This window comes from Pollicipes pollicipes, unplaced genomic scaffold, assembly GCF_011947565.3.
Source record: "Pollicipes pollicipes isolate AB1234 unplaced genomic scaffold, Ppol_2.1 Scaffold_7261;HRSCAF=8764_pilon_pilon_pilon, whole genome shotgun sequence".
Lineage (NCBI taxonomy): Eukaryota > Metazoa > Arthropoda > Thecostraca > Pollicipedomorpha > Pollicipedidae > Pollicipes > Pollicipes pollicipes.
This window is the reverse complement of record NW_023597054.1, coordinates 53,496,181-53,522,103: the sequence shown is the minus strand read 5'-3', so window position 1 is coordinate 53,522,103 and position 25,923 is coordinate 53,496,181. Positions and strand designations below refer to the sequence as shown.

General features: G+C 58.2%; 1 protein-coding gene across 2 annotated transcripts in view; it reads right to left on the bottom strand.

Annotated features, from left to right (window-relative positions):
* LOC119112444 (nucleolysin TIA-1) overlaps nt 1–25,923 on the bottom strand; it is a 58,929-nt gene that overhangs the window by 12,666 nt on the left and 20,340 nt on the right. For both annotated transcript variants that reach the window (XM_037236631.1, XM_037236632.1), the window contains exons 3-4: nt 18,458–18,533; nt 10,104–10,206 (exon numbers count right to left, since the gene is read on the bottom strand). In XM_037236631.1, coding sequence (XP_037092526.1) covers nt 10,104–10,206; nt 18,458–18,533 — 179 coding nt within the window. The remainder of the gene's footprint in view (nt 1–10,103; nt 10,207–18,457; nt 18,534–25,923) is intronic.

Below are 25,923 nucleotides of genomic sequence, written 5' to 3'. Positions count from 1 at the left end.
CAGACGGCAGGCAGCGTCAGCCGCTGGCAGGTGGGCCAGTGACGGGGCCGCAGCTCTGCAGCAGGTGGCAATTGGGTTACCGGCACATCGCAACACTGCATTTGTGTTGGTCTATGTGACACGCGCTGAGGTGCGGGACAATGACCCAGACGCGCTCCTTTCGCTGGCCGTCGTAAGGTCCCTTCTCGAAAGCCCAGATAGCCTGTCTGAGTCTGCGGATTCCGCCATGGCCTTTGCAAGGCACGGAGCCGGAATCCGTCAAGAGGAGAGGCGGTGGGATAAACAAGACCAATGCCAAAAATGAAGCCAATCGCAAGCACCGGCGAGATAGGTAACGGCGGAATAATATATGCACGCGCGTCTCATGGCCAGGACTGCCTCCGCTGCTGCGCCCGTGAGCTTGACCAGGATCCAACAATCAGTCCTGCCTGAGAGACGTAAGACGTTGCTCACGTTTCCAGCGCATGCAAACCGCAACCCGGCCAGTCAGGCGCGACCGAGGCCTGACCGCAAGCCCGTCCTCAGCAGCGTCTTCCGGCCCGCGCTGTGCCATCGGTAGTGTGGCAGTCTATTTTCAAAAACCACAGCCAGTGTCGCCAGTGGTCTTCCACCCGTGGGACGGTGGATCAAATACTGTGACACAGCCGCGTCCCGGTCCTATCACACCATTGGAACAACGGATCAGGCGCCGTGTCACGGCAGCGTCCTTGGTCCTATCCCACTAATGGGGCTGTGGATCAATTACTGTGACGCTGTGGCGTCCCAAGCCCCCTTGCGTTGCCAGGCGCTGGAGCTGTCATACCAGGATTTAGGCAGAAACCGATTTTGCAAGATAAAATGCTTGTGTCCTCAACGTGTGCTACAGACACTATGCTACCAAAGTCCCTACTGAGCGGCATCAACAAGGCGCCAGGTGCGACATTTTCATAAAACGCACTGTAAAAAGAGATGAGCAGGCCTCGTGTTCTATATCGGTTGGCGGCGAGTTTTGGCGAGCGCTCGGCATCCCGTGCGACGGCCTGAGTTTGTGTGGCTCTGCAAGACATTTTTGCTGAGCTCCAAAAGTAGCCGGCTGCTGACTGGCTCAAATTTCACTTCAGCTGTGGCGAAAGCTTGTAGTGGCTGGGAGCGATCGAATCCAAATACATGTACTAGGCAAGCTTTCAAACACACGGATGACCTGCACGTGCGGGGAGCTGACCTCCACGCGTGGTCATCTGCGCTTGTTTGCAGGGATCGTCTGTCGCCACAGAGCTGCCCATCAGGTGGCGCTTGCGAGCTCCTCATCTGACAAACGGCGTTTCCAACAGCCGTATGCCGTCGCATGGCGCTATTGGTCTCCCGCCCAGCATGCGCCAGTTCCTAAAGCTTATCAGATGTGGATTCCTAAAGTGTTCATGGGCCCTAGTGACATGGAATCATCGCCAGTGCTATCACAACACTGGGATAGCAGATCCAGCACCGCCCCACAGCCGCTACAGAGGCGGGAGCCGGCCGGTGGCGACCACCGGGGGGGGGGGGGGGGGGGGCAGCGGGACACAGGCTGACCGGGGCCGACGGCGTGCCGGCGGGAGGGGGGGGGGGGGGTCAGCAGGACACAGGCGGGCCAGGGCCGACGGCGTGCCCGCGCCCCGTCGGTCGCCCCCCCCCCCTCCCCGCTCTGGGGCAGCCGTCGGGGGGGGGGGGGGGGTCAGCAGGACACCAGGGCCGACGGCGTGCCGGCGGGAGGGGGGGGTGGGGGGTCAGCAGGACACAGGCAGGCCAGGGCCGACGGCGTGCCGGCGCCCCGTCGGTCGCCCCCTCCCCCCCTCCCCGCTCTGGGGCAGCCGTCCGGTTATGGCGGCGCCCCGCCTGCGGAATGCGGCCCGTATAAAAACGCCGTAAAACCCGGCTGCCGCCGGACCTCCATATGACAGGCCATCAACTCTGAAGTCGGGCGGGCCACAGACGGTCTTGAGCAGGCGACCAATGTTCAGCGTGCAATGCCCGGCGCTCGTTCACGCTCCACGACCAGCTCTTATCCAGCCCGTACGCTGAATCAGGCTAGTAAGAATGCGTCGATTGATCGGAACGCTGGTTTGACATTTGTTCAACCAACTATGCTCTGTACTTCATTTCCATAGAGTAGCTATATCAAATAACTGCGAACAAAATAGCAAGCAGATTATGATACCATTTCAATAAAACCTAACATAATTAATTGCATATTTTCCCTAAAGCGGGCATCAACAAAAACGGATTTCAAAAAGCGGCAATCGCAAGTACCAAACAAATTCAATATTGACACATTCGTGTGTTATCCTCATCGGCAGCGGACTGGGTCGGCAACGGACTGGTTTGGCAGCGGACTGGGTCGGCAGCGGGCTGTGTCGGCAGTGGACTGGGTCGGCAGCGGGCTGGGTCGGTAGTGGACTGTGTCGGCAGCGGGCCGGGTCGGCAGCGGACTGGGTCGACAGTGGACTGCCGACGCCGCCTGTTGAACAGATCTCAACCCACCAGTCGCCTCCCACATGGGCAATACTGGCGACAAACCCGGCAGAATTATTACAGTGTAGAAATGTAGTATCAAAAAAGGAAGGATTTGAAATTAGTCAGCAGGGTGCGCCTCTCCATGTGGTCTACTAAAATAGCCAACTTCCCGGTAGGTCTGTGCGTGCCCAATCCCTTCAAAGCCAGCCGTCCCCGGCAAGCGAAGTACGTAAAGGTAACTTTACCCTCCCGAATCAAGGCGAAATTGGGACCCGTCGAGAGCATTTGCTGCTACCAGTGCTTGTTGATTATCTCTTGGTATACCCGCTACGACGAATGTGATTAATATATCATTACCCCCAACTAACTTCGGTCTGAGTTAAGCACCCCTGAGTCGAGTCGCAAACAGTTTACCACCGGAGTCTCGGTCCCAGGACTCTGTCGTGCCGCTGCACCGGGTTCCCAGTTCTGTTGTCTCCAAGCTTCCCAATGATTAGTTGCTGCAAACTTCACGAGAGGCAAACAGGGTCCATATGCAGCAACACCTGCGAGAGAACGCGTCTATATCCGCAGACCAAGCCAGCGATGCAGGATAGAAGTAGGTCCGGAAGATGCACTCCGTGGTACGGGCGGGAAAGTCAACGGAAGACCTCTCTCATACTTTTAGCGAGATGGAAAGCATATCTAGACGCTGGCGATGTTATGGCCTCCGACACAATCAACATCTCAGGTCATTTAGCGTTGAAGTCCGTCATGCCGACGGCCGCGGGGACGACAAAACCCTCATTGCGCCGACGCCAGACGTCACACGTCTAACGTCATGCCACCGGGCGGACCGGGCCGCGCCAGTCAGCCTCCCACCGGGCCTGACGGCGACATGACCCCTCACAAAACGGCCCGGGTTCCCGTTACGAAACCGCCACGATGACAGCCACATGCCTACGGTCTCGCATTCAGGCTGCACCGGTAAAATTTCCCATGGACACGGAGTCAATGGGAATGCATCACGAACACATAGCGAGGACGGGCCCCGTATCCTCGACAAGCAGGAGCGGGTGGAAGTAGGTCCGCGACGCACAAGGCACAAATGCATGTCGAGCGAGTAGATCATCCCGCTGGGTGCCGCAGCCAACCGGGTGCGGTCGGAAGCAAGTCCCAGACCCACACGGCCGGGCCAGAGACCGACGCCGACACGGACCTGACCGCATCCGACGGCGATCAGTGCGTGGCGGCGCGTCGGCCAGCGCGTCCATGTGTCGGGCGAGCGGCCGGGTCAGGTCAGGGGATCGATACACCACGCCTACAGACGCCGGCGACGTCCGCGTCCGTCGAGTAGCCCGCCCACGTCGCTATCAAACGGCCCATCGCCGACGGGCTCGAGCGTTCAGCGGCGAACACCGCCGCTCCAGTCATCTGTTTCCATCGGCTGGAGGGCGGGCCCGACCGGCGGCCGCTCTCCGCCGGCCTGACGGCCTGTTTCCCGTGTCGCCGTGCCTCTGGAGGGTCGGCATCCGGCGTGCGCCGGCCGCCGCCCAGCCGCCCCGGCCGCCCCGACAGCCGCACAATACCGGCGCGGCCGCCAGTTCGACGCCGGAAGCGCCGTCTATCGAGGCCGGCGGACGGGGCCGGCCGGCGCCGTGTGACCCGCCGCCGCCAAGCCGCGGCCCGCGCCGAGCCGGCGGCCGCCGGACAGTGCCGGTTGACTCGCGGCCGCCGGCAGCGCCAGCTCCCGCCGGAAGAGCGCGCTGTCAGCGGCCACTAAGTGAAATATAATGACCATGCCGACTGTCTGGCTTGATCACCATAAGTATGAATGATCTTCACACTGCGGAGATAATTACCCCACGGACTCCGGTGCCAGCATCCCAGTTACAAAAGCAGGTGTGGAGAAAGTACAAGTGGGCGTCGGGGATAAGACAGGGATGCACTTTACGCAGGACAGAAACGAAAAGCACATCAAAGGATAACAGAACCGAAGCAGAACAGGAGATCACAAAAGGACAGATAGTCGTTATCGCGCTGATAAGAGGGTCATGTTTAGACAACAATGAACTGAACTAACTAACTGTGAACAATGAGCTAACAATGAACGTTTCTGGCTGACACCAAAAACGAGAGCGTCAGGAAAATCAAGCAATGATGCCTCATGTCAACGATCACCAAGCGATTGAAAGCCTGGTTAGTAGTCTGCTTAAGTCAAGGAGCAACCAGTGGTGCGCGCTTCAGACTTCAGATATCAGTCACCATCTCAGAAGAGTTCGATCAGCATGGAACCTAGTATGCACAGCGCAGCGGAGTCACCGTCTTCTGCCCACAGCGGAGCGACAGCCGGGCAGCGTCCTCTGCCCACAGCGGAGTGGCAGCCGAGCGTTGTCCTCTGCCCACAGCGGAGTGGCAGCCGAGCGGCGTCCTCTGCCCACAGCGGAGCGACAGCCGGGCAGCGTCCTCTGCCCTCAGCGGAGTGACAACAGGACAGCGTCCTCTGCCCACAGCGGAGTGGCAGCCGAGCGGCGTCCTCTGCCCACAGCGGAGCGACAGCCGGGCAGCGTCCTCTGCCCACAGCAGAGTGACAACAGGACAGCGTCATCTGCCCAAAGCGAAGTGACAGAGGCACAATTGCTGCCTCACCTGTTGGGAGAGAGTAACTCGCCTGACTTTTCAGGACAAACAACAGTGAATAAAAACTGCAATTCAAAGACACAAAACTTCTTGGTTGTTGATGCATTTTTAATAAGCACCATTTTTAGCACACACGTGTTTCTCTCACGACCATATTAGGACGCGATGAAGGACACACGAGAGCGATTTGTCCCGCACTTGGCCACAGGGTGCCGAACAGCTAAGCCGGCATTGCGATGATGATCATTAAGATGTCAGAACGTCATTGCTTTCCGAGATATCGTAGTAGTAACAGATACAGAACGCAACAATTGTGACAATAAACCAAACAAAGAACCCTTCCTGCAACATGTGTAGAGCATATCAGTAACCGATTACGTTAAAAGCGTATTGTAACCTGCACAACAGGACGCCTGTTCTCCAAAATCAACCCAGCTCCGGCAACACTTTTTACATTTAACGAATTTCAAATAAACAACAGCATTAGCGTCAACAACGCTATAAAAACGTGTTTAACGTCGCTGACAGCGCAACATGTTTTGGACTGGGCGCTGTTGGCCAATGTGGCGCGCTCGGGCAATGCGCCGCAGCGGACGCAGGGACGATACAGCAGCGGCCAGTGTGACCCAGCGGCGCGCCTCGCCAGACGGCGCCCGGCGCCCCATTGCCTCCCGTTCGCCACGGCCCGCAGAGTCATTCGCGCCCGCCGATCACTGTCGGCAAACTGCAATTAGTCACTGGACCCATTTCATAACGCTGCACCGGCGAACAATGGCCGGTGCCGTGCGTGGTCGACTTCCCCTCCCCGAGCCGTCCGGAACGGCCGGCGGCGCCTCATGGGACCCCACGCCGCCCTCGTGCGACCCGTGAACTTGGCCGGCGGCGCGGCGGCGGACAAAGGCGCTGCTCATTGGCCGCTAATCGATGCCGGCGTCCGGGGATAGCGGAAACTGAAGAGCCAGCGAAGCTCGCGCGCGAGCGGGTGTCGATTTTTTACTGTCGCTCATAACGACGACGGCCGAAGGAGGCGGCGGTCCAACGGCCACGAAAAACAGGTCGGTGATGGCCTCTGGAGTCCGAGCGCCCGAGTGGGCCGCGTCGTCCCTCTTCGCCCCAGTGAACACGCGCCTGTCAGCGGGCCGCGGCCGAACGGACGGCACTGTCTGCTGCGGCACAGTCTGGATACGTCAGTGGGCAGAAGGTCCGCTGCTGCCTCGGGCGCCGGTAGCGCGTGATTCCCGTCTCAGAGTCGGCGAGCACAGACCGGCGCCCCGGCGATTGCGGGCAGCGGGCGGGATGCAGTCTCCATGACTGAGGATACAGATTTCCATGCTGACGTGACCGTAATCAATCAGCCATCTGTTTCTGTGGTGTCCCATCTCCGGGCTGTGTTGGCAGGGTGTGTGAGATTCACTCTACGAGCAGGGCATTGCTAGCTTTCACCAAAGCAACGAGACCGACTGTTGCCGTTTGCAGAAACTCGGCCGAGAGCAACGCGACAACACTCCCATGGGAACGCGACGAGCATCCAACCAACTTCGGGCAGTCCAAGAAAATCTCATTTAGGTATTTCTTATTTGCCGCGGCACTCGGCCGAGCGCCGTCACGCCGCCGTCGCGCCGCATTATCTGCCAAACGATCAAACGAATCGAAAAACTTCGCCGGCGTGGGTCACATAAAGCTGGAAACTCGCGGGAGAAACAGCACCCACCTTGATCGCAATCATCGGCTGGCCGGCGGGGCGACACAAACAGGGCGCGGCGCGGCGCGGCTGACCTAGCGCAGCACCCTCCAGGGTGCGCCATAACTCGCCGCCGGCCAACGGCACCCGGCCGACGACGAGCTACCGTCATGCGCCCGCGGCGTAATCGCGCCATTATTTCATGCGCGGCTTTGTTTGCGCCGCCAGCACCATGGAAACATAGGCGTAAATTATCTTGGCGGCGGCGACCGGGCGGCGGCGGGCGGCGGCCGGCGGTCCTGAGTGGGTGGGTGGCCGCCCTGGCTGTCAGCACCGGCGGCGGGCAGTACTGTTCGGCGGCACGCGCAATATGCTCAACGTATTGAGCGAGGGCACTTTCCAAAACCTGGCGGCTCTAATTACTTTCTTTTCATCGAAGTCATAGCGCTTTGACTAAATTTACCCGGAGTTCAGCAAAGCACTTTTCCTGTCCCATAATTGAGTGGAGTGCTCCGGCGATACCGACCAGAGTTGCGGCTGTCAGCGGCCCGTGGGTAAGCGACTGGTGCTGGCTCCGCCGGGGGGGTAAGTGACTGGTGCTGGCCCGGCCGGTGGGTCAGACACTGGTGCCGGCCCGGCCGGTGGGTAAGCGACTGGTGTCAGCCCCGCCGGTGGGTAAGCGACTGGTGTCAGCCCGGCCGGTGGGTAAGCGACCGGTGTCAGCCCGGCCGGGGGGTAAGTGACTGGTGCTGGCCCGGTCGGTGGGTCAGCCACTGGTGCCGGCCCGGCCGGTGGGTAAGCGACTGGTGTCAGCCCGGCCGGTGGGTCAGCCGCTGGTGCCAGCCCCGCCGGGGGGGGGGGGGGGTAAGCGACTGGTGCCGGCCCGGCCGGTGGGTCAGCCACTGGTGCCGGCCCGGCTAGTGGGTCAGCCACTGGTGCCGGCCCGGCCGGTGGATAAGCGATTAATGCCGGCGGCCGGTGGGTCAGCGACCGGCGCTGGCCCGGCCAGCCGCGACCGCCGCGCCCTCGCGCGGCGTCCGGTGCTCGCAGCCAAACAAAGGAAATGGACACAGCCAAATACGTATCAAAACAGGAGGCGGCGTTGTTTCAGGGGCCCAATTGAATTACGCTTTGAGAGCGCGACGCACAAAGCTCCGGTGCCTTTATTGTCGACAAACAAGGTTAGTGACAGGGCCTATTGATTTATCGTGAATGATGTGCATCCATTTGCTGACTTCATTAAATTTCCCACAAAGTCCTAACACAGGCATCGTTATGCATTTTAAAAGCTTTCTTGTTTGCAGCATTAAGAATAGCCCGGAGCCTTTGTCAAAAACCTGCAAGGCACGCCACTGTTGTGTTAAGCGTTTGTCGTTTAGGCATACCGACCAAGCCACACGACAGCGCGATGGGTAACAGTTGGACCCGTCCCCGCTACTGCGCAGGTACCAGCGAGGCACCATCGTTCAGGCCGGCTTTACGCAGCACCCACCGGGCGTGACCCACTTGAATGATGCTACATTTCATGATGCATTGGTGACAACGGCATCTAAAGCCATGGCGCGGAAGTGTAGAAACGTCCAAATGTGGTTATGGGGTGGGGGGTGGGGGGCAATGCCAATTTTGTCAATTCTTTCTATGCATCGCTATAGTGTAACGCTAAACATTCTCGAAAAGTGCGGGAAATGGCCATCTTGCGACCTCTGCCCCTCCTATTCCTACACCCGTGCCCACGCAGACGATCCACTACCAGGGCGCTGCGCTTACAGCAACTGAAAACATCATTATGTGCCGCCATCAGGTGCTCCGCTGTCGAACAACACGGCGGCCAACTGCCTCGCCCGACATCGGCGGCTGCTTCCCATCGATAGGCCGCCAGGGGGAGCCAGACCGCGGGTTTCCATCGGTAGGCCGCCAGGGGGAGCCAGACCGCGGGTTTCTATCGGTGGGCCGCCAGGGGGAGCCAGACCGCGGGCTTCCATCGGTAGGCCGCCAGGGGAGCCAGACCGCGGGTTTCCATCGGTAGGCCGCCAGGGGGACCCGAACCCGTCCACGGACGATGACAGCTGCATGCCGCGAAGAGGAAACAGTCCAAGAGGAATTCCTTCCAGCGTCTGGATGTGCGCTTCTGGCCACGCGCGGAGGGAGGCGCGCCCGCCCCGATCCCAACGGCGATCTGGAGAGGGAGGGAGGGAGGGAGGGAGGGAGGGAGGTGGGTTGGGGTGGGGTGGGGGAAACGAGCGAGCGAGAGAGCAGGGGCTGAAGAGAGGAGGAGCCGACCAAAGAAGCCGCCGATGGATTCTAAAGCTGGCCCGCTCCCGTCCAGCACATAAATACGGGCCACCATCGGCGCCGCCTCGGTCCGCATAGCACAACAGCCAACAAACAGCAGGTCTGTCCGGCCGGACCGGGCGGACGATTGCGGCCGAACCAAGCGGAGGGGCTCGCCAGCGGCTGGCTGCATGAACGCCGCGCTGACTCAGTGCGAATAAGGATGTAACATCTTGCGCGAAGGGGATGCTGCCAGTGAGAAGGGCCTCGGCGCGATAGCTAAGTACGCCCTGTCCATAAGCCTCCACTATTCCCAACGCACCGAAACTTGCATCTCATATGAAAAAGCGACTATCGCAACACCACCTAAAGGCGGCCGAGTGACCCGGAACAGTCAAGCGTTCGCAGACTGCCAAGAGTCACGCTGGTGGAGCATGCGGTGGCCGTGGTCGGACCCACAATGGACCTTATGATCAGAACGTGGACGGCAGCGCCGGTCGAAGGCAAACATGAGCGGCACGATAGCGGCCCGGGGCAAGGCCGGCGCACCATCGGCCGCCCGTAGAACCTTATCGCCCCGACTCGTTGCATATTCACGGCCTGAGCACACTCTAATGGTTTTCCTAACACCAATGAATATGTATGGTGATGAACGCTAAGCCGCGGGAGACGGCGCATCAAAAGCTAGATAAGGTCTCGCGCGATCTTTCGTATTGCGAGAAAAGAATGGGACGCCAGGGTAATGGCCGGTCTTCCGGCAGGTGTTGGCTTCACCTGCCGCGGCGGGAATGGCCCCCACAGATCACGGTAGCGCGTGCGCTGCGACGGTACGTCACCTCGCACGGTCTGCTGGTACCGCGGACCAGCGCACGGGCTCTAGCGCTGCAGTGACGGCGGAGGTCAGTAACGTCAGTCGGAGCCGGTCGTACGTGACGGGCGTACACCACGGCTCTCGCGGCTGCAGCTGGACCACAGCGACGAAGCAACAGAGAGCAGTCTTTTTACTACCGCTACGAGGCAGGACATTGGAGCAGATCGTCACAGGCCCCAAGGCTGTACTTACGGTCGTTTTTGGGCGCCGGCGGCTTGCGGGTGGCCCAGTTGGTGCGGATATTTCTGCTGCCCAGGTACTGGCCGTTCATCGCCGCTATCGCGTTCTCCGCCTCCTGCAGCAGGCGAGTTTGTTTGTTCGCTCAACTGTGGCAAACATAAATAAGGACGGCGAGAAAGGCTCATCCGATGAAGAAAACAGAAACCCTGAACGCCTGTAGTCTAAAGAGACGGCGGCCCGGGAACTGCCTACACAGGCTAACCGAGACCCAAACAACAGCCAGGGCAACACAAGGCATCAGCATCGATCGTTGGGTCATTTGCCGACCACCACACCTGTCTCGGTCAGTGCGCCGCTCCAGCCTAGATCGGGCCACGCGGACAAGTACACGCACGGGCAAACCGAGCTTAATCGTCCGTCGGATGCCGGCGTGGGCGTGAGCGCCCAGGTGGGGCGGCGTCGGGCCGCACGAGCTGGTGACACCCGGCGGCGGGCGGTAACTCGCCGGCGCCGCGACACACAATTCAGCCACGACCGGGCCCATCTCATTGTCGCTAGTGTCGCACCAACGGATGAGCCGCCGAATAAAACAGCGCGTCCGGGCCGGCAGCGCACCGCACCGCTCGCCATGAATGGCTAAGTTATGGCATACACGGAGCAATCATAGATGATTGAGTTCTCATTTCATTAGACCACTCCAGGCCCAGACCATGAATTCTAGAGTGCCTGCGAAGATAAACGCGCAGCTGCCGTGTGGGCGCGACCCGAGATCAGCCCGCCAGAGGCCACGGTCGCTGGAGGTCATGATCACTGAGACGTCGGCAGTCCCTCCCACACTCCACCAATGGAGCGTCGTCAGACCCTCCCATACGCCACCGGCGCGGCGTCGGCAGACCCTCCCACACTCCACCGGCGCAGCGCCGTCAGACCCTCCCATACGCCACCGGCGCGGCGTCTACAGGCCCTCCCACACTCCACCGGCGCAGCGTCGGCAGGCCCTTCCACACTCCACCGGCGCGGCGTCGGCAGACCCTCCCACACTGGCGCGGCGTCGGCAGGCCCTTCCACACTCCACCGGCGCGGCGTCGGCAGACCCTCCCACACTGGCGCGGAGTCGGCAGACCCTCCCACACTCCACAGATGCGGCGTCAGCAGACCCTCCCACACTCCACCGGCACAGCGTGGGCAGACCCTCCCACACTCCACCGGCACAGCGTCGGCAGACCCTCCCACACTCCACCGGCGCAGCGTCGGCAGACCCTCCCACACTCCACGGACGCGGCGTCGGCAGACCCTCCCACACTTCACCGGCGCGGCGTCCTGGGATCCGGTGTGGACGCCTGCTCACCGGGTCAGCGGCTGTGCCAGCAGGTCCCGACCCAGCGCACGGGGGATGTGTGAAGGCCGGCTCCATGACTCTGTCGACGGCAGTCTCACTATGTTTACCCGAGGCGCACCGCGTACATGGCGAGGGCGATTGTCAGAATGCATCTCGGCCGGCCCGCATGACCAAACCGTAGAAGCTTTGTGCTCACGTCAGAGCAGCAATACGGAACAGCAAACCCCTGAGTACATGGAGAATGACAATCACAGGACAGGATGACTGAGATCGAGCCCAGCTGCGTGAACTGGAGAACAGTGGCGACCGCGCTTCATAAACATTGGACTGCGACGGCAGCCTATAACAGCTTCCGTTTCTCCGTAGAGGAAATTTAATCCAATCGCGTATTACAGTTCAGCGAACACAGCACCCACTGCGAACTCTTCCAACTGGCTGCTAATCGGACTGGAGTGGAGGATCGCGCCTCCAGACACGCTCGGACACGTCTGATACGGTGGAGGCGGCGCCCCATACGGGGCATGGCCTGCGAGTGAGAGCGTATCAATAAGGAATAGACGTCAGTATGCCCATTCGGATAATAGCTCTACTGGTGAAAACCTTTGTGTAAAACTCGGAAGCCCTGTCTTGATTCATTGAAAGACGTCAGGCTCACGCGATTGCATGTTGGTTCTTACTTTGTAAAACATAGTCTAGATTGTTATAGGGGTAAAGTAGGTACTCTACGCTCATGTCATTGGCAACAAATCCGAAACAATGACGACTTTCTAACAAGTTTTTCTTATCGTAGTTCCAGCGGTCCTCACGAAGCCAAAGGACGAAATGTACTGACTCGGCTTTACTGTTATCACATACTTTTATATCGGCTTTACTGTTATAATACACTGTGCCTCCGGCTTTATGCAACGACGGGCATAGACTACTATAACTCATCTCATAGCAATGTCCATCCCGTTGGATTCTTAGTAACAGACCAGTAATAAGCAGGCAATTGACCAAATCGACTCAGCCATAAGCTGATAATTTGATCATTATTTTCACGATTGATTTCATAGCATTACAAATGCACATCTTTGGGCGAAAACCGCCGAGGTCTGCAAATCACATCACGAAATACGATCCGTGATCTTTATGCACAAACAATGCATACCCGGAACAGCGAAGCAAAACCATGTGCGGTGGATGCATTTTCTTTCACGAAAATTTATCGCACCGGCTGGCAGAATCTTACTGCTTACATTTTCCACTCACATGTCACCGTCACGATTTCAACCAAAGCAAAATAATTCCAACCTTTTGGCAATGCAATGCCAGAAATGGTCCGCATAGCCATATATAACCCGCCATAAGACATAAAACACAACAGTATCATCTCGCCCTTATTGCTTCATTTATCTCAATCCGCTTGCCTGGCTTTCTCAGTTCTCATTACAACGAATGGGCGTCAAATGTGAGGCGGCCGGGCCCGTAAAACATATCACAACCGGCAGAAATCTGAGCCCTGCGGCGTGGCCCGGCCGCTGCCCGCACCAGTGGCGTCGGCTGGCGGGAAGTCGGGACGGCAGGGGAGTCGGGACGGCGCTGGGAGTCGCGGGCTGGGGCGGAGGGACGCGGCGACATATGACAGGGGAGTCGCGACGGCGCCGGGCGTCACGTGCTGGGGCGGAGGGGCGCGGCGAGAGGCGGCGGGGAGTCAGGGCGGGGCTGGGCGTCACGTGCTGGGCGAAGGGGCGCGGCGAGATGTGGCAGGGGAGTCGCCACGGCGCTGGGCGTCACGTGCTGGGGCGGAGGGGTGCGGCGAGAGGCGGCCGAGAGTTGGGACGACGCTGGACGTGACGTGCTGGAGCGGAGGGGCGCGGCGAAAGGCAGCGGAGAGTCGGGGCGGCGCTGGGCGTCACGTGCTGGGCGGAGACGCGCGGCGGGAGACGGCGGGGCTATTGGCGACGGAGGACGGATCGGGGGAACGGAGGGACGAAGAACGGGAGGGGGGGGGGGGGGAATGAACGGAAGCGGGGCTGCGGGACACAGCACGACAGGGTGCGAGTGACGTGCAAGATAGGGAGAGCAAGAAAGGGAAGGAGAAGAGAGAGAAAGACAGAGGAAAGAAGAAAACAAAAGGGAGGAAGAGAGGATACGAGTACGTGGGGGGAGAGGGAGAGAGAGGGGGAGAGAGAGAGAGAGAGAGAGAGAGAGAGAGAGAGAGAGAGAGAGAGAGAGAGAGAGAGAGAGAGAGAGAGAGAGAGAGAGAGAGAGAGAGAGAGAGAGAGAGAGAGAGAGAGAGAGAGAGAGAGAGAGAGAGAGAGAGAGAGAGAGAGAGAGAGAGAGAGAGAGAGAGAGAGAGAGAGAGAGAGAGAGAGAGAGAGAGAGAGAGAGAGAGAGAGAGAGAGAGCCGAGAGAGAGAGAGAGGAGAGAGAGAGGAGAGAGATAGAGAGAGAGAGAGAGAGAGAGAGAGAGAGAGAGAGATAGAGAGACAGAGAGAGAGAGAGAGAGATAGAGAGAGAGAGAGAGACGAGAGAGAGAGAGATAGAGAGAGAGAGAGAGGAGAGAGAGAGAGAGAGAGAGAGAGAGAGATCCATACCGAGTGACAGAGGGTTGTAAAGGAGACGGGGGGAGTGTTGTTGTGCCAACAAGTTATCTCACAACATTTGGATAACAATACCTACTTGGACTAATTAATCCCAATTTACATGCAGCTAGGTGGCCAACACCGAATGGTCGGCCAGTCTGGACGAAGAACGTCGACACGACGAACGCACTTCGCCGTGTCGCCACAAATATACGAGACATTTAATTATACTATTTTCCCTATTGCCCCTGCCACAGTGACATTTACGGCGTACTAATTCTACACTTGTGGAAGGGAAGCTTTAAATTGTCTGGCCATTAAAAGAAACGCGTCACTCGGATGCGGGCGCGGGAGGCGGGAAAACATCGCGTGCCGCGTGGCCGCTGTGGGACGCCGCTGAACCGATCGGCCTCACGAGCGCCAGCGGTGACGCCGGGCGGGGCCGGCAACGGCGGACGACAGCACGAGCCGAGCTGGACAAGGCTCGCAGGCGAGACGTCACGGCCAAGGACAGTAGGCACCCGCGAGTGTCGGCTGCTAGTTAGAGAGAGGGAGAGGGAGAGAGGGAGAGAGAGGGGGAGAGGGAGAGTTGGAGGGTGGACAGCCTGCTTTCAAAGGCATCGAACAAGCCTACCACGTGAAAACACCGTCGTTCTGGACTGATTTCAAGACCCGCAGGGAGAGTCACGTGAAACCTCTGTCACGTGACCAGTGTGGTGTGACAGGGCCCCACCCCACCACACACCAGCGCGCGGGGCATGGCCGGTGTGGTCCGGCTGGGGCCGCAGCCAGACTAGCGCTTGCTAGGATTTGATTAAGCGCTGGCCTCGCTGATCCTCGAGCAGGGAAGCGAAATACGCAAACCGGCGGTACGAACGAGAAGAGGCACAAATTTCCCGTCGCCCTTGAGCAAGCTCAGTAGATGGGGTCAAACAAAAACTGGCCCATGATGACCTAATCCGACCGTTTGCCCACACCCCTCACCGACGACGTTCGGACCGCTACAAAGAGGTAAGCTCTGAATCATGACGTCACCATACTTGGACTTGTCGCATCCAGCCTATCAACTGACGCGAGGCGGGATTCAGAAGCGAGCAATAAAGTCGCTCGGAACTTGGAAGAGCGCCATAAGGCACCGGCACACACAGCTCCCCGATGGCGATGCCGACAAAATGTGAAGGGCCACGGAGTGAGAATCCTGCACTTTGCTTTCATCTGTGCAATCTTGCTAACTTAATTGTGCGGGCTATTTTCAGCAGAAGAGGAGGCCCAAGAAAACTTTCTGTGGAAAGGTACGTTGCCAGAACTAAGCAGAAGCCTCAGACTGACAATGCGAGTGATTCGAAACGAACGGTTCGAGTGAGACGAGAGCTAGCGGAGAAAGGACCGGAGATATGCAGGCAGCAGGATAAGGAGGGACGAGAAAGACGAGGAGATACGCGAAGACGCACAACTTTCTTGGCAAGTACAAATACTTCTATTTGTAGTAAAAAGATGGTAGCATAAATTTCTAGCACATACGTTCATGAGCTGGCCATACTGCTGGAGCAGGCATATCTGCATATTCAGGTTATACTAGAAACTAGGAGAGAGTGAGTGAGAACGAGAAAGGGTGAGGCATAGGGTGGAACCGGAACAACGCGATCAATTACTATACCTACTTGCCTGTCAATGACATTCAGTGGATGCTTGCATTCGTGGCTTGCCACTTGCCATTCAAACGCCATTTTACGGAAAAATGGTGGATTGTTGCCTTTCGATACACTGCAGTGACTTTTTGGGGAAGGGGTGATAATATGTCATTCTGTTGCTCTTTTAGAGCAGGCGCCTCCCGGCCCTGTTGGCCCGAACATGCGTCACCAACGAGCTCGGACACGCTCACAAGTTAAAACGGACAATGATATGTCATAATGAGTCACAGAGGATACCCAGGGAGGCAAAGGTTTTTGTTGGACCATATTTCTAACGTGCGTCGCCTTCTCGCCTCTCTTAATCACTGTCATGGTGTGTCGGCGCCGCTCGCAGGCGCCACTTGCCCAGCCTGCCACCGGTCTCATAGCTAACTTAACGGGGCTCAACATACCACATTCAACGACCAGCTACATGCATCGGGTGCCAAGGCTACATGGGCAGGCCTGGCATCCTGGTCGCGTGACCGCGAAGGCCGACTTAGGGGTGTGGGGGGGGGGGGGGGGCACGGTCGCGGCCTAGCGGCCGAAGACAGTTGAGGCGGGATCGGTCGAAGACACGGACCAAAAACGTGTCGCATGACGTTACCATGAAGGTCCTCTTCACATCTCACCTGATGTAACACAGCCAGGCACAGATCAAAATCAGCCAACATAGCTTACGTCTGTCGCGTAGTTGGCTAAGTTGCCCCGAAACAGGGCTTTCATAGGCGGTTACGTCAATCCCGGTTGATGCTGCTCGCAAAGTCAACAATTAGCAGTCCCGTGCTGTCCTGGACCATAACTGCCGCCTGTACGTGAAGCCCAGGGGTCTTGGGCATTAAAAGAAGCGCGAGGCGCCGCTGCGCAGGTATTATTATAACCGCTGTCAAGGCGTCCCCGGAACTTTTTTCTTCCATTAAGTAACATTTCGACAGTCTTGAAATGAGCCGTAGAGTTTACAGGGATGCATTCTCTTTAGAGCAACGTCGACCCGTTAATCCGGTCTCAGGAAGGGTCGTGCCGGCCTGAGAGTGGTCACCAAGGCTGTTAGTAGCCGCCAGGGGCGCGAAATAGGGGGGGGGGGGGAGGGGGCGCCGAAAGCACACGGTTACCTGAGCCCCAAACCACCCCGGATCGAGACAGGATATGAAATGGAGCACCCCTCGCCCACAAAATGAAACGAGTTATTACAACACGATGGTTACGTATCCTGCCATAAAACGAAATGGACAGGCCATTTCGTGTGCTATTAAGAACATTGTAAACGGATGATGGCGCGATTCCAGCCAAGCACAACGGGTTCACCCAAGGAAGGAGTTTTGGGGACGTTTATCCGCATCGTGATGCAACTTTCACCACCAAAAAGCGTAAACAATACGGCAGATCACCTGGCTCGGCATGCGGTACAACATGACGAGAAGCATATTTTACTGACTACCTTACTGGGCCGTAGGAATCTGGATTACATGTACTTCGGCACCGCACTCTGCCGGTGGGCGCGCAAAGGTTGTGGCGGGCCGGCTTTTCCGGCACAAATGCGGCATTGGTTGCGCGGTGAAGCTCCGCGGCTCAGGGCCGATCATAAACCCCAGTCCATCTATCTGTGATGGGATTTTCAGCACCGAGCTTGCATGTGTAACGAGAACAGTCCGAACCTCGCAGCACCGCGGAGGTAGCGCGGTGTACGTATCATCGAACTTCTGACTCATCGCGGCGCAGCCAATCTCATCTGATCCGCCCTGAACAAAACCGATGTCCGTCAGAATAAGCTGCAATCGGGGCTAGGGAGGTATTTGGCGCGATCGGAAGACGGGACGTTGGTGTCACTAAAAACCAGCGACACTACGACGACGTGAGTTTATCACGAGAACTGACTGCAATGGACATCCTTTTGCTACCAGATAGGTAACCGGAATGCGCTCAATGCCTTGACTTTTAGACACAGAACTGTGCTGTTATTCTCACCAGTTCACGCTAATGCATTGGGTGGCGATGGTTATCTCATTACTTATTGGTACCCATGCCCATACAACCGGGAGGTTACTCTTCAAACCCATATTGATCTACAAACCCATAAGTCTTATGCTTAAAGCACGGCCGTTTAAATCATCCCGGAGTTTTAAAAAGGGGTAGCGCATGTGAAATCAACGCCAAGAATATTAATACCAATGACCGCATTCAGTGAGAGAGCGAGAGGAAGTCGGAACACAAAGAGACCACTATAATCGGGTCCTGCAGAGAACTCGTGTCCAGTTTCTTCCAAACGGTCCCCAGTGGCTGCGTTTGTCGGCGGCCATTAACATGCCAGTCTGTCAATCTCTCGGCTGTTGGCCTTCCGGGGTCACAAGCTGCCTTCTGGAGGTCACGGCTCGTCTCATAAACGCGGAAAGGCGCGGCTGCTGGGCCGATGCCCGAGGCGAGCGAACGGCACACGCAGCGTCCTGAAAGGCCGTTCCGTGCTACGGCGGCCGGCCAGCTCAGGCTTCGAACGAACGAAACAGGAAGATTGATGGTGGCCAAAAAGCGCTGCAGATAATTCTTGGTTGTTCAAAAGATAGAATGTTTCAGTCAAGGGAACTTCATTTTTTATTCACACACACGCCAGGGCTTAACAACGGTACGAGCTGTAAAGCCAACTCCTATTTAACATCTTTAAAGTGAGGGCGTTTAGGAAAGCAAACAGGCAAACATCACCGCCTATCATCCCGGTACAACAGCTTTGATCGCCCCCATCCGCCGACATGCAGGCGGCGAGGGCAACGACCACCGGTCGCGGGCGGCGCCCACTCACCATCTTCTTGACGAAGGAGACGAAGCCGTAGCCCTTGGACTTCTGCGTCTGAGGATCGCGCACCACCCGGCAGTCGCTGCGGGCGACACAGAGGGGTCGTGTCAGCGGGCGGCGCCGCCAACGGTAGCCGCAAAAGGTCAGCTCTGGGGCCGACCAATGCGCCGGCCTCATGCATACTCATCAGACGACAGCCCATCGGCCCACACCCAATCAACTCAAACGGAACGGGCCGCGCCAAGATTACCAGCTGGTTTTGTCCAATAAATGACCGCCGGCTAAATCAGCACAAATCAGCCGATCGCTGATTGGTCGGCCGCAGACGGGCCGGCCGAGCATTGGCAGCGCCGCCGCGCTCCGATGCACGCCTCACTGCATATTGGCAGGCTTCCGAAGCCGTCGGCGGCCGAGATACGGCCAACTCGCCGCCGTTTAGGCCGTGGTCGCGTCTGTAACGGCAGCTGCAGATACGACGGCGTTGCCAGAGGTTCGCCATCGGCGACAAAACACGACCGTCGCAGTCCGAGGCCCGACATTCTCATCCGCTGGCGCAGTGCGGAATTTCTGCCGTGACTTTCGCCTCCCGCCGAAGTCAAACAATGCACTTCCAAGATGTAATCTGGCGAACGGCGAGGAGAGCAGGCGGCCAGTTAGGCCAAATTGCATCGTTGGTATTCAGTTACGGCTTTCTATCGCCACACGATCTAAATTTGATTGCACTAATGCACCAATTACATAAACAGCTCAGCCGCGCCACGGCGCCGGCGACTGAGGAAAAACAGACCGCCGACAAAGGGGTCGAGCAAGGGAGGGGAGGGGAGGGGGTAATGACGGTCTGACCTGTCCTCCGACGACACCGCGGGGGAGGGGTGACAGCCAGGACAGTCCCGTTTAAATCGCCCTCGAGCTGAAGCGAGGCGGGACGGCGACCCCGCAAGCCTGCACCGTCCGCTCGGGACACGGGGCTGGACGCGGGGCATGCGAAGGCGAGCATGACCATCCGGCCGGGCTGGCCCGTCACGGCAGGCCGTCAGGGCCGCTGCAGGGGAGGGGTGGGGGGGAAGGGGCGGGGCCCGTGGCCAGCGGCGGTCGTTAACGGGCCGCGCGTCCGCGCCGCTGCCGTGCCCGTTGTCATGTGACTGGGCGAAAACAATGCGTCGTCGAGCGACCCTTTGTGCCGGCGACGGCCGCCACGCCAATCGCTCATGCAATCAACTCGACTGGAGGAGCCCGTAATACCGGGTGCAAACACCCAAATCCGCGGATATGTGCCAGTGAAGGGGCATTGATTGCTCCAGTGTATCATTAGGCTATTCGCACACGACGGTCGGCGCCGCCGGCCGCGGGGATCGATGCGGCGTCGCGTCCCGCGCCCGCCGGGCCGGCACACAGGGCCAACACGGGGCGTGCAGGCCGGCCGCCGGCGCCGCCCAGCCGCCAATTGGTGTCCGTTCCGTATCGCGCCGCGCCATGGCGGCGCACAACAGAGGCCGTCCCAATGGCCAACAGCCACGCCAAGGGCAGCTTCACTCGGCACCGGCTCTGGCGGCCTCATGAGCAGAATGACGATGCGACACGCGGCGGGGTCAGCGGGCGGCCAAGTTCAGTGGCGCAGGCACGCTGCACACCGACGTGTGATGCTGCTCAGAGGCGACCGGCGCTCCGTGTAGAGCCGCCGCAGCTTTTCTGGGCACCGACTCGGCGCCATTGTGACACGCTTGATCCACTGTTTGATCTGGGTCATGAACTGTGTTCGCGAGCGGCTCCTGACGCCGTCTTCCGGCGTAATAGAACTCTGGTGCACTGGCCTCCCCGCTCTGAGTCGACTCAGCCCCACACGGCGGCAGGGCAGACAGTCGCTCTCGGGCGGCTGCCACCCGTCCTACGGCAGCCGCTCCCAATCCGATAGCGGCGACATTCGATGCGACAGAGACTCCTCACTCGACAGCGGCGGCTCCTGACCACACAGCGCAGGTTCCTGCTCTGGCAGCGGCCGTGTCTCCCGCCGCCGCAAGTCAGTACGGCCTGAGGTCGTCCCTGAAGCGGAGGCGAAGGAGTGGCGGCTGGCTCCCGACCGGCCGACGGCGGGCGGCCATCCCTCGCCGTCCAGCTGCACCGCCCGCCGCCCAGCCGACAGCCGACCGAGCAGCCACCGTCTCCGGCCACGGCCCAGCGCGTGCAGCACAAATTACCCGCACAAATGACTGCGGCAGCGCGGCACAATCGCACGCGGAAACAGCCACTCAACAACGCATCATAAACGAGAAGCCAGTTTTGTCAGAGTCGTACGTTCTTGCGGGTTACCGCCGGCCTACATTTGAGGGGCGGAGCTTCCGTACACAAAAAGGCTGGTGCGTGCACACCCTTTTCCTTTTTGTGACGGGCGTGGTAAATTCGTCTGGTTTCAGTTCCGCTGCCCTGTGAAAAATGACTCGCAGCCTGCGCCGAGAAAATACCGACGTAAATTCTGCCAGCTCACATGAATTTCAGTCTCCCTCGGTAATTTTATGCAGCGAGCGCCAATAGTTTAAGCGCCACTGAAAATAGACAGTAAAGAATGAATGTAGAGATTAATTGTCGGGAAAAGTAGGTGAGATACGCCGCTTAAGACCGTTATTATGCAAATATGACAGACTGGAGCAAGTCGGCGAAAACAAGCACACAGAATAAAACCGCGAGAACCATTGCGAGAGCGCTCTCTCCAGGGCTGTTTGTGGATCGGAATGAAACAAGTCGAGGACTTTCCAAACACGGCTCATAATATTAATTGTGATACGTCATGCCTTTTTTGCTCGGCCAAAAGCAACGCCAGGTATCGGCAAACAAACGTGTAATAGCTATAGGTTACAATGAACATATTCTTGATACATTCATTGAGTAAAGCACGACGGTCGTCGACATGAAGCCAATGCACATGCATTTTTAACAGAGGGATGATAGCGAACTAGACAACCCGATTGTTGTTAAGCATTTTATGTTCAGAGCCTTCCGCTGCAGTCCCTCACCAGTATTACCAATCACAAATGTTACCGTCAGAAGACGTCCAGGAGCCTGGCAAAGCCTGGCAGCATGCGTCGGCCAGCGAGCTGAGGTAGGGCGCAGCAGACGGCGGTGGGCGGGCTCGGCTCGGTCTGTCACGTACAGCGGCGACGCCGGCGCGCGCCCCGTGACCAGGGAGCGGCGCCGCCGCGTCAGGCCGCCGCGCATCGGGAGGTAAAAAATTCATAGCGCCGCCAGCGGCCGCCGGATTGGCCGTCCGTCGGCGGCGGCGCTGAATTATGAATGCCGAGCGTGAAACGCGCCCGGCCGGGCAGCGTGCGGCGGTAGCCGGAGGAGACAGCGGGCGACGCGACCGTCCGACACCGAGGGCCCGGGCCGCGCCGCCGCCGCCGGGGGCCGGCACGCTGCCCGGGCGGCGTCGGCCGCCCAGCCGCCGGTGGCCCTCGCTGGCCGCCCGCCCAGATCGCCACGGCTGCCGCCCTCCCACACCGCACGACAAACTCGGCCGGCCACCACGCCGCGCACCACTGCGGCCGGCGTCAACAGCATTAGTCTGGCGGCAGCCAGCGGTGGTGGCGCCCCGCTCGCGGCCTTCAGCTGCTTTTTTCCGACAAACAGTTCCGAGACGATGGGCCCGCAGGGGAAGGGGGGGGGGGGGGGCTGCGGTCTGCCCGCAGTCCCTCCAGGTGGCTGCGCAGGACGCCCGTTCGCATACGGAGCGTGCCGCCTACGCGGCGAGGCCATCAGAGGAGGCGCCGCCGCGCCAGGTATGGTTGCACGCCAGCCGGAATGTCAATGGGCGGCGGCGGAGGGCGGACGCCGCGCTGCACAAATAACGTCATCAGACGGCGGGCGCGATCGTCGCGCCGCGCCAGATACGAATCAAGCTGGCGGGGAGCGCCACTCAAGTCGCGCTGAGAGGCCGTCCATTAGCTGCGCCAACAGCGGCGCGGTCCCGTGCTGACGCGCCCGCCGACGGCCGCGGACGACAGGCGCGCCTGTTTATTTCCAAGCGCCGGCTCATCGGGCGGCCGATTCCGGCGCTTAAACACGTCGCAGGAAATTAGCTCAACTGGCGCCAGCCGCGCAAATTGGCCCGGCGACCGAGCAGAAGCGCGCACGCCCCGCGGAGGGGGCGAGCGGGCCCGGTAACGGGCGAACCGGGCGGCGACGCCCTCACCTGTGTCCTGCGCCCGGCGCCGCCACAGCGCAGCTACCTCATTCAGCAGACCTGCAGTCGGCCTGGTGACCAGGTCAGAACTGGCCAAGGAGCGGACTCACATCTCGACGCGCAGGTCAAAAGATCCGCTGCCTCGATGACGCAATTAATTACCCAGTTTACATGAGTCGGTGCACTACAACCGTAAATTTACTATTCGAATCGTTCACGAAAGTGACGATAATTCGACACGTTTACATGAGCCAATCGCAAATTTAGTTGTAAATCTACGATAAGCGCACAGCGCGTTAGCCTGGAAATGTCCAATTTTTTGCGTTGTTTTTGCATTTCTGGCGCAAGTGCGACAAGAACGACGTACTGAATCACAACTCAAAGCAGGCACATCGCGCTCAGGCGGCAGGTAGCAGACAGTAGCAGATACGAAGATAGATGGAGGGGCTGACTTGTACTTGGCTCAAGACGTACTTTTGGAGTGGTCGTGCGCCAAACATTTGTTGCAATGGCAAAAAAGCTGCCCATGTCAAAAGATGGGATGCGCGGAGATGGCAGAGGGTCTCATACCACCGCACAGCTAAGCAGACGAAGGAGCTATACGTGAGACGCTCTCCTTGCAGTGTCCAGTGGCGCATGCTTCATAATTTCGATAGCGCAGCTTTACCCAAGCGGGTAACGACAATAACCAATTTCACAGATAGAAGCACGCATGAAACACCAACGCTGGAAGCCCAACAACACCTTCGCAATCTTGGCGCGCCACGCCGACACCTGTGACAAGGCGGCTGAAAGAAACGATGGGAACATGCACAACTTACGAAACGTAGCTTCGTCTAAGAAAAGTTCATATTGAAAAATGTAGTTGAGTGAATGGATTTACCTTACTTCAGAAAGCTTGTTTGCCTTTTGTTTTTTGTAATCTATTTATATCAGACCCTAACAAATTTCTCAAAAACTCATAAGAAGACAAGTGGCACGTTTAGTTCTTTGTGCGGGACTTACGCGAATCATAAATTCCCCTCCCACCATCGTAGATTTAAGATACCGTAAGTGGCTGTCACGGCGTCGCTGAAGCCTACTTACATGAGTAGAAACTGCGCCTTTTTCCAATCATCGCGAAATCGTCTGTTTGGTCGACTCATGTAAACGGGGTAAGTGACAAAAATGAATCATAGTCTAACAGCTTTGGTAACCGAACCTTTTCTGACTATCTCCACCCTTCTCAGTGCGCGATCAAATTTAATCAGTCATGTTGATGAAAGAGGGAAAGCTGGCAGCTGCGCAAGCACACTGTTCCGCAATGATGTGTTACAATGAAGATATTTGCTTTTTCGCCGAGCACTGATCACTCTCTCCACACGTCGATACCCTTCCCCCAAACGAATGTTAAGGATGGTCGGAGAAAGTCAGTGACGCTCCACTGAAACACTATTGAACCGACCGTAGTCAGTAGCCGCCAAGCCAGCGGCGTTCGTTTGCGAAATAGAAAAAAGGTCGGCCGTCTTTTCCCACGACAGTCTGAATAAAGTAGAGTAGGCTGGCTCCCGCTTGGGTGCCCATTTCTGCCCGTGCCGAAAGCATCGGCGACTCACCTCGCCCCTCTACCTCGTGCGACGGTCGGCCGCCGTTTCTCGGTGCCCCGCCGATTTGAGCCGGTGGCCACCATCGACCTGGCGCTGTGAGCGGCGCGTCACCCGACGGCTCGCGGCTGCCGCGTCCTGGCTACCGCCGCCATGCCCTCTGATCTAACGCGTCACCTGGGCTTCCGACTTAGCTTATACCCCACACCCCATATAACAACCAACGATCTTAGCTTATATACCGCACCCCATATAACAACCAACGATGATGATGATGATGATGATGATATTGGGGCTTAGAGGCTCGCCTACGGTCCAGGTCATTTTGCGCCCAGTATAACAACCAACCTCAGTCCTTTCCCCTCCCTAAATTATACCCTCTATCGTTATCATATCGCACCCATAAGCCCGTCCTATCCACAGCCCGCTTCCTTATCTGCATTTCGCACCGCGAAGCACGCGGCAACAGTTACCTGAAGGCGCGTGGGTAAGGCATCGGACGCCAGCTTTGGTACACGGTAAGCGAGAGTGGGAACCACTCCTCTCTTCCTCCCGCCGCGTGGTCGGCTTAAAGCGTCGCCCACTAAATGGGCCACATTACGGCCAACAGCACTGCTGAGAGCGCATAATAAGCCCAGAATGAATTTAATTTCGTTGAAACTCGGCTCGCGGTGAGGCACGAATAAATAATGCAGAGCAACGCTACCGAAAAACGTTGTCCTCAACCTGTAAACCTGTGAAAGTTTTGGCTAAGGACTAGTGCTTGCTGTTGGAAGGAATGCCCTTTTTTCGCAGCGGACTCGACAGAATGAAGCGGGTGCCGCATCACAGGACTAAATGGAAATACTTTGCTCAAGGCCGGATCTCAAATAACTTTCGTGGGGGCGACGCTATGCAGCCTCTTGCATTTTGTTCCAGACAAGTCAAGATTACGAACTGGTCTCCAACAATGCATACGTAATGCCAATCAGCTATGATAACTAGGACTTGAATTATAAAATTGGCTGGGGACCCAAATTGAAACTCGGGGTCAGATTGCAGCCAGCAAGCATCGACATTCCCGGCACGCCGGCCAACAAAATGCTTGTTTTTCTTTCTGAAAACTTTTGCCGCTCCAGCCAGTATAACTGAGTTTGATATCTTCAGGTAGCTTCGTCAGTGCGCTTAGTTTGGCCACGACGCCGAGCGTAGCATACAAAGATACGCTGCGCTCCGAGAAATCGTGCCGGAGAACGGTGGTGTGGCTCCACACACACACACACACACACCACGGCCGCACAACCCATCATGGATGGCGCTGCTTTGAAGTTAACAATAGGCCGGGCTGAGTGGCCGCGGAGGCCCATGCGGCCAATATGGATTTTCTACACACACTTCGTCGCGCTCGCTGGAGGTCGCCACATCATGACGCTTGGCTCCACTTGCCGCAAGTAATGCTGATGATGAGTTTAACTCCGGATGACTCAGCAGCGACATGGCCTACACGCTCAAAACACATTCCAGGGCAACAGACACGCGGCGGCACGAGGCGCTGACACGGCACCCGCTGCATAAACGACAACTCCCCATGCCGCTGTCCTTGCAGGCTGCTGCCAGTCCAGCTCGGGGCTCGTTAATACACTGAGATCGGGCTCACGCGAACCGCTGACCACCGACGGCCGGGCGTCACAAGCTCGGCCTGCCAGAGGCGCCGGCGGCAGCTGCGTCTCAGCCCG